General features: G+C 39.5%; 1 protein-coding gene across 4 annotated transcripts in view; it reads left to right on the forward strand.

Moving 5' to 3' along the window:
• Window positions 1–12,344, forward strand: part of LOC130368753 (mucosa-associated lymphoid tissue lymphoma translocation protein 1 homolog) — a 109,520-nt gene that overhangs the window by 81,044 nt on the left and 16,132 nt on the right. For all 4 annotated transcript variants that reach the window (XM_056572923.1, XM_056572924.1, XM_056572925.1 and 1 more), the window contains 8 exons: window positions 2,317–2,470; window positions 4,206–4,384; window positions 5,308–5,404; window positions 5,510–5,539; window positions 5,907–5,933; window positions 6,986–7,189; window positions 8,146–8,323; window positions 9,816–9,890. In XM_056572923.1, coding sequence (XP_056428898.1) covers window positions 2,317–2,470; window positions 4,206–4,384; window positions 5,308–5,404; window positions 5,510–5,539; window positions 5,907–5,933; window positions 6,986–7,189; window positions 8,146–8,323; window positions 9,816–9,890 — 944 coding nt within the window. The remainder of the gene's footprint in view (window positions 1–2,316; window positions 2,471–4,205; window positions 4,385–5,307; window positions 5,405–5,509; window positions 5,540–5,906; window positions 5,934–6,985; window positions 7,190–8,145; window positions 8,324–9,815; window positions 9,891–12,344) is intronic.

The raw sequence follows: 12,344 nt of genomic DNA on the forward strand, positions 1-12,344 counted from the left end.
CCTTTTTCACTTGGCTTATCTGATACAAAAATAGATTTTCTTTCTTGTGAAAGTGTTATATTCTGAGCACGTCTCATTGCTGTGGGAGAGTTACTTTACATTTCTTGCTTAAATCAGTCTGTAGTCATATTTTACAACTATATGACCATAACACACACGCATATTGTAAATTTACATGCCGGTTTCCTAAACACACAAGGTTTTACAGACAACTCTACAGATCTAGCTCTCTGTCTAATCTAATATATTTATTTATTTATCTAACTTGTTTATATATGTATTCAGTCAGGTAGATATTAAGTGACTAGATAAATAAAGAAATCACTTGTATGTTACTTTGGTCACTTTGCATGTTACATTGACATGTCCCAAAATTTTTTTTGCCTGATTTCAACGTTTCATACGTTCACTTATACTATTGATTTATGCAAAGTTTGTTGAAACCACAAGATCATTGAAACTTGTCTTACCTCCTGCTTAATAACTGTATTCTTTATTTATTTATTTATTTTAAAATGTTTGCAGTGTTTGATCCATTTTTATTTATAACACAAACCTTTTTGGTTCATGCACTGATATAGTGGCATTCATCACTGTCATGGTTGCGCTGTGCCATGTAGTGTAAGAACTAACAGAGGAAGTAATTCACTTAGTACGTTACAAAGATAACAGATGGTAGAGATGTATATACATATGTATATTCTCTAAGCTATACGGAACTTTATCCACTGGATTACAAATTGTGCAATATTGTATTCGAAATCGCTGCCTATCCTTTTGATTGCATAATATGGACCTTTTTTACTTATCTGCATAATCCTTTTTTATCATTTACATTTTTTTATTTTCTATATTATTCATTTTATATTTGTTTATATCTATTGACACTACTGCAAGGGCCCTGCAGGCAGTTGCCATGGACAATTACATCAATAAACATATACAGTGGTCCCTCAACATACAATGGTAATCCGTTCCAAATGAACAATCGTTTGTTGAAACCATCGTATGTTGAGGGATCCGTGCAATGTTAAATATAGGATGTTATACTCACCTGTCCCCGCTGTCACCGCTGCCCTGGATGTCGCCGTTCATCGCTGTCGCCACGTCTCCAGGGTGTCCCCGCCGCTCCGGAACGTCTCTGTTGCCTGAGATCGTCGTTCCTCATCGCCGCCATTACGTCACTATGCACACCGCTCCTATTGGATGATGGGACGGCGTGCGCGGCGACGTGATGACGACGATGGAGAGCGACGGCGATGCAGGGGATCCCGAAGATGACGTCCTGGAGCGCCGCGGACAGGCAAGTAACCATCACCGGAGCTTACGACACACCGTAAACGGCTATCCGGTGGCAGCTGAAGCAGTCTGCGCTGCCGAATAGCCGTTTATGCGATGGCCCCGACATACAAAAGCATCGTATGTTGATGCTGCCTTCAACATGCGATGGCCTCTGAGAGGCCATCGCATGTTGAAATTATCGTATGTCGGGGGCCATCATAGGTCGGTTTGTTTTAATACAATATAATATATATATTGTTTCTACTTCAGTACCAACTGTGTACACACAATTCTTTATATACGCTCTCTCACCATTTTTTCAGAGCATACAAAAGACCAAATTTGAGGAAAATGTTTCTCCTCTTACTTTCAATACATATGTATACAGATATATAAATATATACATTGTCTTCGACATGCCATGAACTCCATTCCTATTAGGCTAGGTTTCCACTTGATTTTTTTTCTGGCAGTTTTTGGAATACCGCCACTGCAGTTTTTGAGCCAAAGCCAGAAATGTATTCAAAAGGAATAGGACATATAATGGAAGGACTTACACTTCTCCTCCCTTATGGATCCACTTCTGACTTTGGCTCAAAAACTGCAGTGGCTGTTTTCCAAAAACTGCCAGAAAAAAAACCAAGTGGAAACCTAGCCTTAGTCTTCACAATCCTCAGTGTCCTGTAGATACTTGCTGTTTGGCTGCAGTGTGCACAATGATACCCTGCATTTTTCTTAATTCTTATGATCACTGGGGATCCCAGAGCTTGGATCCCCACTTTATGAAATAGAAAAATCCCTTTAAACAGCTGTATGGATTGTACAATATACCGTATGTACAATAAGTAAAGAGAGTACCAAGTCCCTAAGTTGTTTTTTTTACATATGGTTACATAAGGATTCAAATAAAAAAATATATATCATATTATTTTCACATTAAAGTATGAATGATGCCAGTGAATGAGTCATTTAGATATTCAGATAATCCATCTATCAATGACTCTACTGATTCATCTTTTCTCCTTGTTTCATCAGTCTACATGTCAGGAAATTCCAGGTGCAACTCAGCCAGATCTGCACATTCATGCCAGGAAAACAAACTTATATACGTGTCGAGTAAATGACATCAATGACCGCATTTTATTCAGCAACTGGGTGAGGGTAAAAGTACTGAAAAATATTCCTGCAGGTAAGATAATATAAAAGTTGCTGCATAGTGATAAAATGTTACAATGGATCTATGTATTAATTCCACTATATGTATCAATTATCTTTATTTCTGGCTTAATTTTGTCAGAAATAGACTTGGCAGAATCCAGACATACCAGATTTTCTAAAAGTGTATTCTTCCGTCATAGATGTGGCTAGTTTACGTCTTGTGTTACTGTATAGGAAAGCATAGGTTTCTATGGTTTCCAAATTAACAGAACATCACAAAACCGCCTGTATATTGTATGTAGAAGAGGACCCTTCAACCTGTCTTACCAGTGCAGACAGAACCAAACAGACAGGTGTGACAGGTTACTCCACTAGCAGAAGTTAGTGTTCTGAACACTGTTTTCGCACTGCAGAAGGCCACGCCCCTTGTGATTTAACAGCCACGCCCCCTCAATGTAAGTCTATGGGAGGGGACGTGACAGCCACCACTCCCCCTCTGAAAGACTGGCATTAAGGGGGCGGGGCGGGACATCACGAGTCAAAAGACTGAGAACCTCCAGCACTTCCGGCAGTACTTACTGGTGGGTGCTGCATGCTAGATTGCTTCCTTTGGATAGGGGATAAGATGTCTTGGGGCCGGAGTACCCCTTTAAAATATCACAGACAAGCTGATCTGCTTCTGAGTAACTCCTATGTGCTGCTGTTTTCTGGCAGTGCTCACACACCTATGAGATCAGGTTCGGGACTGTAACACGCACAAGAACTGGAGTATGGAAGTGACTTAATGTCCAGAACCTTCAGTCACTCCCAAACTCCAGTCTTGAGATACTTTTCATTCATCATTTTACCAGCTACTTACTCACATATGGTAAAGGAACAAACGGATTTATTTACCCATCAAGTGGGATACAACAATGATGTTTCAATCCCTGAATAGGATCCTTCTCAAGCTACACTTGATGGATGAAGAAATCCATTTCTTTCTTTACTAAAGCCTTTGGAGCGCCTGTTCTTCCTTTTTATATTTGAAGAGTCATTCTGGACCCTGGGTCAGGTCTCTGGGACCTGAGCACACATATTAGGACTACAAGTCCCAGCACTGCAACTTTTTCTCTATTTGGTGTATATATCGTGAAGTATTAATAAAATTAAACAACTATACATTCACACTATGTAATTTCCGTTCCAGGGTTCCACTGTAAAGAAATATTGTCTCTCTCTCTGTTTTCAATGGGATTCTGCTGCACCATTCAAACTACAGAATTTCCATTTACAATGTGTGAACATAGCCAAAGTCTCAAAACTTTTAGATGCTTTTCTAGGCATGTGGCACAAACTTTTTTTTAGCTGTTTTTGCATTACTTGAACTGTTTGCCTTTGGCCTACAGCAAATGCTAATAGGCTGATGTAAATAGCCAAAAAAGGTGCAAATATCCATTTTCAAAACTGATATTTTGAATCCGAACACTATTCTAGTTTTTGACATAGTTACAATCTACATGAATAGGCTATATTAGAGTTTGCAACTCATGATCATATTTTTTCTGATAAAGAAAATCTATAAAAAGGTAAATCAATAAGAAATTAATTCAACATTCCCTTTTCTAGCATTGCAGTACCTTATCTTTTTCACAAAAAGAAGAAAAAATTATATTTATTAAAAATTTGAAAAATAAGTCAATACCCTGTATTCATATGGTACTTTACTTGGCTTTACAATTCTGTAGGGTAAAGTGACAATAGAATGTGTGTTTGTTCTGTTTCAGGGGTTATTCCTCATGACTGGAATGGGGAGCCCATCATGGTAAATCAACCAGTCTCTGTACATGTAACATCCCATAATGCAGTCCGTCTTTGCTGCTATGCTCTGGGACTGCCAGCGCCTGAATACCAGTGGTATCACAATGGTCGGTACCTGCCCTATAGAAGGGGGAAGGAAGTTGAGGTAAGAATTGGAAATTAGAGTGAGAGCATAATGTTCTAAAGTACATGTCAATACACTTTCATAAAAAATATGTCTTTTACATCCTGTGTGAAACGGTCAAATTGGTAAAGTCCAATATACTGTACAGTTGGCACCCCTCTATCAGTGTATCAACCACTTTGAAGTTAAAGTAATCGGGATCTGTTGTGCTCAGGCACATACAAAGTAGAGAAAACCAAGTCTACATTCCACGGCTGCGGTTTTAAAAAAAGATTGATAAAGCAAACACAGAATTGTGCGGCCATCAACATGCTACTTGAAAACTATACTCACTGCATGTCGGTATTGGCTTTTAGCTGCACGTAGCCCTCTGCTATGTAGTACTGTACCTGTAAACTTATTCAATAAAGTGTATGGCTGGAGGCTGTATGCCTGTTTACTGCCCCAGTGTTCCGACCACCGCTTCTCCGGTCCGGGGACCGGGGTCACAATCTACTGCTATGGCCTATGGGCCATAGCAGTAGGTCCTGGGAGCGGAGGTCGGAACACTGAAGATGATCGCAGGTCACTTACCATACCCGCGCGTCCTCCTCGATGCTCCGCTCCGCTTTTCATCTATGGGTGCACGCAAGGGACGTCAGTGACGTCCCTGCGTGCGCTAACTCCAGGCGGCCCCTGTGTTTTTAAAGTTAACGCGGGGCCACCACAGAGAGATAACCGCCGGGACATCCTTGAGTCCTGAAAAGATTTTTCGGGACACAGAGATGTCCGGAGTGTGACGGGGCCCCCTGCGGGCACAGGGCCTGGAGCAGGTGCTCCATAGCGCCAATGATGATCCGGCCCTGTTCAAGAGAATTATTTAACTGAACTATTAACAGAAATGGAGGGATATATAAAACATATGTCCAACTACAACAATGATGTATATACATATGTCATCCTAGATCAAATCAATAAGGCGAAGAGATTGTGGAAACTACCTGTGCCATGTGTCAAATGTCCATGGAGAAATTTGGAGTGAACCAGCTGAACTTACAATTGGTACATAAGCAATGATTTTCACAGATTTATACAACACAAGAGATAATTTTATGATACTTTTTGGCTTCTTGTAGCTTTTTCATAGTGTCCTTTTCTATATTTCAGGAGCTTCCCCACAGCCTGCAATATGTCCAGGTAATGGACTCATTTATTATGTGTGTTGTTTTAAAATGTTTCTTATTAAGATTAGATGTTCTACATGATAAGAAAAACATGGCTGCTCTATTCCCAAAGCTTTTGTCCATGGGTTGTGTCTGATATTGGAGCTCAATGCTATTGAAGTGAATGGAACTGGTCACTGTTTTCAGAAAACGCTGCCATGTTTTTCTAATTCTCGATTACCGGTATTTCTTTTTTTTATTCAGTATGATTCTGCCAGGGAATTTTGCCACACATTTGCATTAAATTTGCAGAAAAATGCCCATCGAAATCTATAGAGAAGGATTAAAAAGTAGTTTTTGATTTTTTATCCAAGTAACAAGATATTTTGTTGTCTTTGCAGGACTAACTCCTAGACATAGGTACTATGGTGAGTAGCTTTGATGCATGCACTTATTTTTTATTTATATTGTTGTGAACAAGCTATATTATATGTAGAGAAATGGAAGACAGCACCAGTCCCAGCTTCTATGCAGGTGACCATCCAGATAACCAGTTCAGAGCATTAACATCCAAGTAAAGCAGGTCACAGCATTAAAGGGGTACTCTAGCCCTAATACATTTTATCCCCTATCCAAAGGATAAGAGATAAGATATCTGATCGTGAGGGTCCCGCCCACTGTGGACCCCTGCAATCTGTCATTGCGCACCCACCTTTGTGAGCTCTCCACAGCGCTGGAGGCTCCGAGTGTCCCCAGCGGCGGGACCCCTGCGATCATACATATTATCCCCTATCCTTTGGATAGGGATAAGATGTATTAGGGCCAGAGTACCCCTTTAAAGCAGCTCTAATTTCTTTGCAAAAAGGCTGTGTGGTCTTTTATTGGTTACCAGCAGTGCAACGTTTTGGCTATAACTGTCAAGCATGTTTGACAAAGGCACGGGTGGTGAGTGGTGCAGTGCACCGGAGAGCTTTTACTATCTATTTCTTTCCTCGGACCTCATAGTGGACTTACATATATTGAGATTAGTATACAAAAAGACTATTTGCCATATCTATCCAGGGGTGGACAATACTGTCATTTTCATACGCGGTCATACAATTTTATTACACAGTTTTATTAATATATATATTATTTTAATCAGTTTTATATTATTATGTGTGTTTCTGGCATGGGCCCTGTCAGAACACCATTTTAATTGCTATTAGATCTATAAATAAATATTCTTTATATGTATATATATATATATATATATATATATATATATATATATGTATGTATGTTTAATGCATATCTTGTGCATTTTTAGGATTTATATACCTTGAGGACTGTTTCCACATTTTATATATTAACTTTTTTGGCACGATGGGTACGTGCAACACGGGTCACCTCGGTATAGGATTTCATTTAGTGGTGTGAGCCTCCCAACTCTTCTTGTTTTTAATAATAGCTCTTATATGCATTGTTTGTGACCTTACAGCAACTGGTAAAGTGGCACTACTGATCGGGAACAATGGTTACCTGAATCACCCCAATCTGCTTGCCCCTATGGTGGATGTGTTCGAGCTGTCTACCCTTCTGAGAAGACTGGGCTTCTGTGTAATATCACTTATAGACCTGACGCGTGAAGAAATGTTGACATCTGTCAGTCAGTTTCTGCAGCTTCTGGATAAAGGTGTTTATGGTGAGTTGGCAGAATATAGTACAAGAGCCATCCAATAAGAAACATTATGTGACTAGCACAACATAGAGTGTCTCTTACAAGTTACTGGTCATAGCTAGAAAACAGCTCTGTCCTGACTTTTCTGTCCTGTTCCTGGTTTGGAAATATATAGTTCTCTTCCAGGAACATTTGCATCATTGGCTAATAATACACAGATTTAGCTACTGCCAGACCTCAGTGACCTTGTAATGAAGGTCAAGTAAGGGTGCTTGGTATATAACTAACAGTGTGATCTACGCTCTTTTTATACTTTGCTTTTAACATACATTACAATGGTCTCCTATTGACAGCCCTGGTTACTCGTTTCACTTTCCAATATTAGAAAAGTATGCTAAGTAGCTCATTTCTAGAAGGAAAATAACTACAGTGTTATCTACTGAAGGTAGCTTCCCTTCATAATCAATGTTTGGCTATTAAAAATAACCTGTCATCACTTTTATCAGGGGGGTCCCTGGTGGCTTTTCTACGCCCTACAAGCCTTGATTGATAGAGCTTTTCCCGTTTGAGAATAGGGAAAGATCTATCATCAAGATCGGCAAGGCGGGAAAAAGCTAGCATGGACCACCCTGATGACTCATGGTTCAGGCAGCATGAAAATGATGACATGTACCCTTTAAAGAGCCTTAAACATGTTTAGGGATTATATGTCAAGCCAAAATATCCACTAGAAGGGGATTACATGGTTTATAATCCCCTATCATGATTAAGGCCATTCAGGGGTAAAACATTGATTTAAAAATTAGCTACCCCCAATAGGTGGCATTAGAGCAAGATCTTTTCCTTCTGGAGATTAGCTATTTTGAATACTTTTTGTTTCCCGTGAAGCATTGTAAGGAGTAAGACTCCATTCTCCTCAAAGAGTCACACTACTCCCCTAATTTGCATTATATCTGTTTTTGGTTCTCTTTCAAATGCAGGTCTGTTCTATTATGCTGGCCATGGATATGAACACTTGGGGAGAAACTATATGGTACCAATTGATGCTCCTCAGCCATACAAACCTGAAAACTGTATCAGTGTTCAAAGAATCTTACAGCAAATGCAAGAAAGAAAGACAGCCTTAAATGTGGTTTTGCTTGACACCTGCAGGAAGTGGTATGACACTGAACGTAATCTATTGATCTAATATGACTTTCACTATATGTAGTGTACAAAAAAATAGAGCTTGTCATAGAAGGCATAAAAATATTTGTAATGAGTTTAAGGCATAAGGTCACTACCAAAGCTTCTCATGTAGGACAGCATCTTCACTGCTCTACGGTTAGTGTGAAAGCAATGGGGCTACCTGGTACTGACAAATCTACAGCTCTATGCTTGTATTTCTTTTGTACTTATATAGGAAGAGTAATAGAAAAATCATGTAAGATTTATTGAATACGTTAGTCCATTTATAGAAGTCATGTGGATTTATATTGATAAATATTTAACATAAAAACATAGAAACCAGTTATAGATTACATATGTCCCAAAATGCTGAAATATTGTACCAATAACAGTCAAATACTATATACAGTATAGTCATCGTCACTTAACAAAGACCAGTCTTACCAAAAAAAGTATACTACTGTATATAAGGCACAAATAATACCGCCACACCAGGAACAATATCATTAGCACTAACTAAATTGTGAGTAAATAATGCCACCATATTGTTACTGAATAATATATGCCATACAAAGACCAATATTACCCCCATATAGTGAACATATAGTGGTAGATACCAGTACTACACAGGCTCAGCAGTCCATATAAGTGATACAGTTACATCCAAAGACATCTGGTTCTCTTTCCTCTTCTTTTCCTTCTGGCCTTGACTGCCATTACAACTTTTACAATATTGGGATATTTGGAATGGGTTCCTCTGAATAAAGGCGCTGGTCCTCAAATATTGTAAACGGATCCTGTTTGCAACGCGTTTCGAACCCTGTCCGGGATCGAAACGCGTTACAAATAAAATCTGTTTACAATATTTGAGGACCAGCGCCTTTATTCAGAGGAACCCATTTCCAAATATTCTACTTCCACCGGATAGACTGACGTCACTCTGGGTAGTTCCTCGTGGCAGCGGTCCGGTTGCTTCTCTCCAGACGCTACTGTAGGTATTGAGCCCTGAGCGCAACACCTAAGGGTAAGAACCCATCTTTATCTATTTTCGGTTATACCCGTTAAACGGTCTTCACTAGGGGTGCACTTCTCGTTGTTTTTCTTCTTCCTCTATATTAATTACAACTTTTACAGCCACAGTTTTACTCTGTATAATGTTCAGTTCAAATATCCTAGGCTCCTCACTTTTCCATCACCCTCTTCACCTTTATAAAATTATAGTGCCCCCCCCCCCAAATAATCCCACCTTTGATGCCCCAAACAGCAATAGTAAAACATCAATCACACATTTGAATTTAAAATGAACCTTTATTGATAATTGTTTATCAATAACATTTCTAACATTTGATACAAACAAATTTGAGACCACAGAACTGTCTCCCTTTTCTGTGCTCTGTAATGGCAGCTCTACTAGACACATGTTCATAGTGTACATTGTCATTGATGTTTAATCGTACAGTTTGTTTGTTTTTATCTTGATTAGGTATAACTCGCATTGCGCGTTATCCAAAGTGAGCCCTCTCAAGCCACTGGGTAATACAGTCTATGGATATGCCACGTAAGTCATGTGATATGGTGTTTTTCATATTTTGCTTTTTTTAGACAGGTGTTACTTTAAAGCCTTTAGTGTAATAAGAAATGTGCTACATACAAAGCAGGTTGACTTGTGGAGTTTTTGTTGATTCTTTTTGCGTCCATGAAATGTTTTTTTTAAATGTAGCCTGTTTTGTTTATAGCATTTTTCTTGTGTATTACTGGCAAAATCATGTATCAGTCGCAGCAACATAGGTGGTTGTCAGACCGTTACAGATTTTGCTGAATAGGAGCATGAGAAGGAACATCATTTAAGGGGTCCTCCGCCACTAGACATTTTATCCCCTTTGTGTGTATTGGGACTAAACTAAAATAAGGGAGGAAAAAAAGCAAATTGGACATAATGTCACACCAAACTCCAAAAATGGGCTGGACAAAATTATTGGCACCCTTAACTTAATATTTGGTTACACACCCTTTGGAAAAAATAACTGAAATCAGTCGCTTCCTATAACCATCAATAAGCTTCTTACACCTCTCAGCCGGAACGTTAGACCACTCTTCCTTTGCAAACTGCTCCAGGTCTCTCTTATTGGAAGGGCGCCTTTTCCCAAAAGCAATTTTAAGACCTCTCCACAGGTCTTCAATTGGATTTAGATCTGGACTCATTGCTGGCCACTTCAGGACAGCTTGAATATTTTGGAACTTGTTTGGGGCTGCTTCTCCCCCATCTGGACTATCCTGCGTTGACACCTTCATCAATTTATCTCCTCCATCCACCCCCAAGAAGATTAGCTACAGTGCCATGGGTTGCAAAGTTCTTGAAAATGTTGCGCACTGTGAACAAAGGCAAATCTAGATCTCTGGAGATAGACTTGTAACCTTGAGATTGTTGACATTTTTCCACAATTTTGGTTCTCAAGTCCTCAGACAGTTCTCTCCTCTTTCTGTTGTCCATGCTTAGTGTGGCACACGCAGACACACAATGCAAAGACTAAGTGAACTTCTCTCCTTTTTTATCTGCTTTCAGGTGTGATTTTAATATTGCCCACACCTGTTACTTGCCCCAGGTGAGTTTAAAGGAGCATCACATGCAGGAAAATCTTATTTTTCCACAATTTTGAAAGTGTGCCAATAATTTTGTCCAGACCATTTTTGGAGTTTGGTGTGACATTATGTCCAATTTGCTTTTTTCCCTCACTTTTTTGGTTTAGTTCCAATACACACAAAGGGAATAAACATGTGTATAGCAAAACATGTGTTACTGCAAACCTTTTCTGGGAGAAAAACTTCATTTTCTAACAGCAGCAACTCCGGCAACAACAGCAATACCAACTGTTCAGTTCTGCAACACAGTAAATAGATTCATGGTATAAAGATGGTGCCATTTGATACAAGTGAACGTGCCTTCAGTCTTATCCTCTTACTGAAATGAATGGGTTAAGCTGCATAAATGAAGTAACTGTTGTGTGTCCTCTAAGCACTTGTGGTAAATGTTTCTGCTACCTTTTAGATTACTTATTTCCTGTTAGTTGCTCAAGCAGAAACAATAGAGTTCAGTGTGCAAAAACGCAACTAATAATATTCATCCACTTCAGTCAATTTGACTGTGTTAGTCAGAGGTTATATAACCCTGAATCATAACCCATTGAAATGATTCCTCCTCTGAGAACTATCAGACTTGTTTTCTTCAGGTCAATATTCCTCAATATTCCCAAACTGTTCATTTTACCCTGAATACTAAGGCCATGTTCACATGTCCGGAATTTCAGTGCGGAATTCTGCCGGAGATTGTATTTAATGGGATTCTGCTGCACTCTGCACACAGAGGAATTTCCGAACTATGGGGGAGATTTATCAAAACCTGTGCAGAGGAAAACTTGCCCAGTTGCCCATAGCAACCAATCAGCTTGCTGCTTTCATTTTTATGAAGGCCTGTGAAAAATGAAAGAAGCGATCTGATTGGTTGCTATGGGCAACTGGGCAAGTTTTCCTCTGCACAGGTTTTGATAAATCTCCCCCTATATGTTTCTGGCACGGAAATTCCAATTTCCGTGTCCACAGAAAGACTGAACCTGTCCCTTCTTTCTGCAGAATCTGCACGGAATGCATTGTTGTCTATGAGATGGCGCATTCCCGTGCGGTCCTAGCGTCCACAGTCTGCAGAATGTCCGCACAGAGATATTTCCATGTGGACATTCTGGACGTGTGAACGTAGCCTAACACCCTGTCCTTTTTTAAGTTACAAGTTTCCACCTGACTGTATGTAGTCACAGAGCAAATTTGGAAGCTATGGACCCAGAGACCTTCCTGACTGTGATGAACATATTTTATGTGGGAGCTCTTGTTTACAGGTAGATGACCATTATGTCTGACCTATTGGTTTCTTCACCTTAGTAAAGTTCATCCAGTATTTAAGATTTTTGTAGCCAAGAATCACTCCTTGTGATATTCAGTAGATTACTTTATGTGTTTAGTG

Source organism: Hyla sarda, chromosome 4, assembly GCF_029499605.1.
Source record: "Hyla sarda isolate aHylSar1 chromosome 4, aHylSar1.hap1, whole genome shotgun sequence".
In the NCBI taxonomy this organism is placed as follows: domain Eukaryota; kingdom Metazoa; phylum Chordata; class Amphibia; order Anura; family Hylidae; genus Hyla; species Hyla sarda.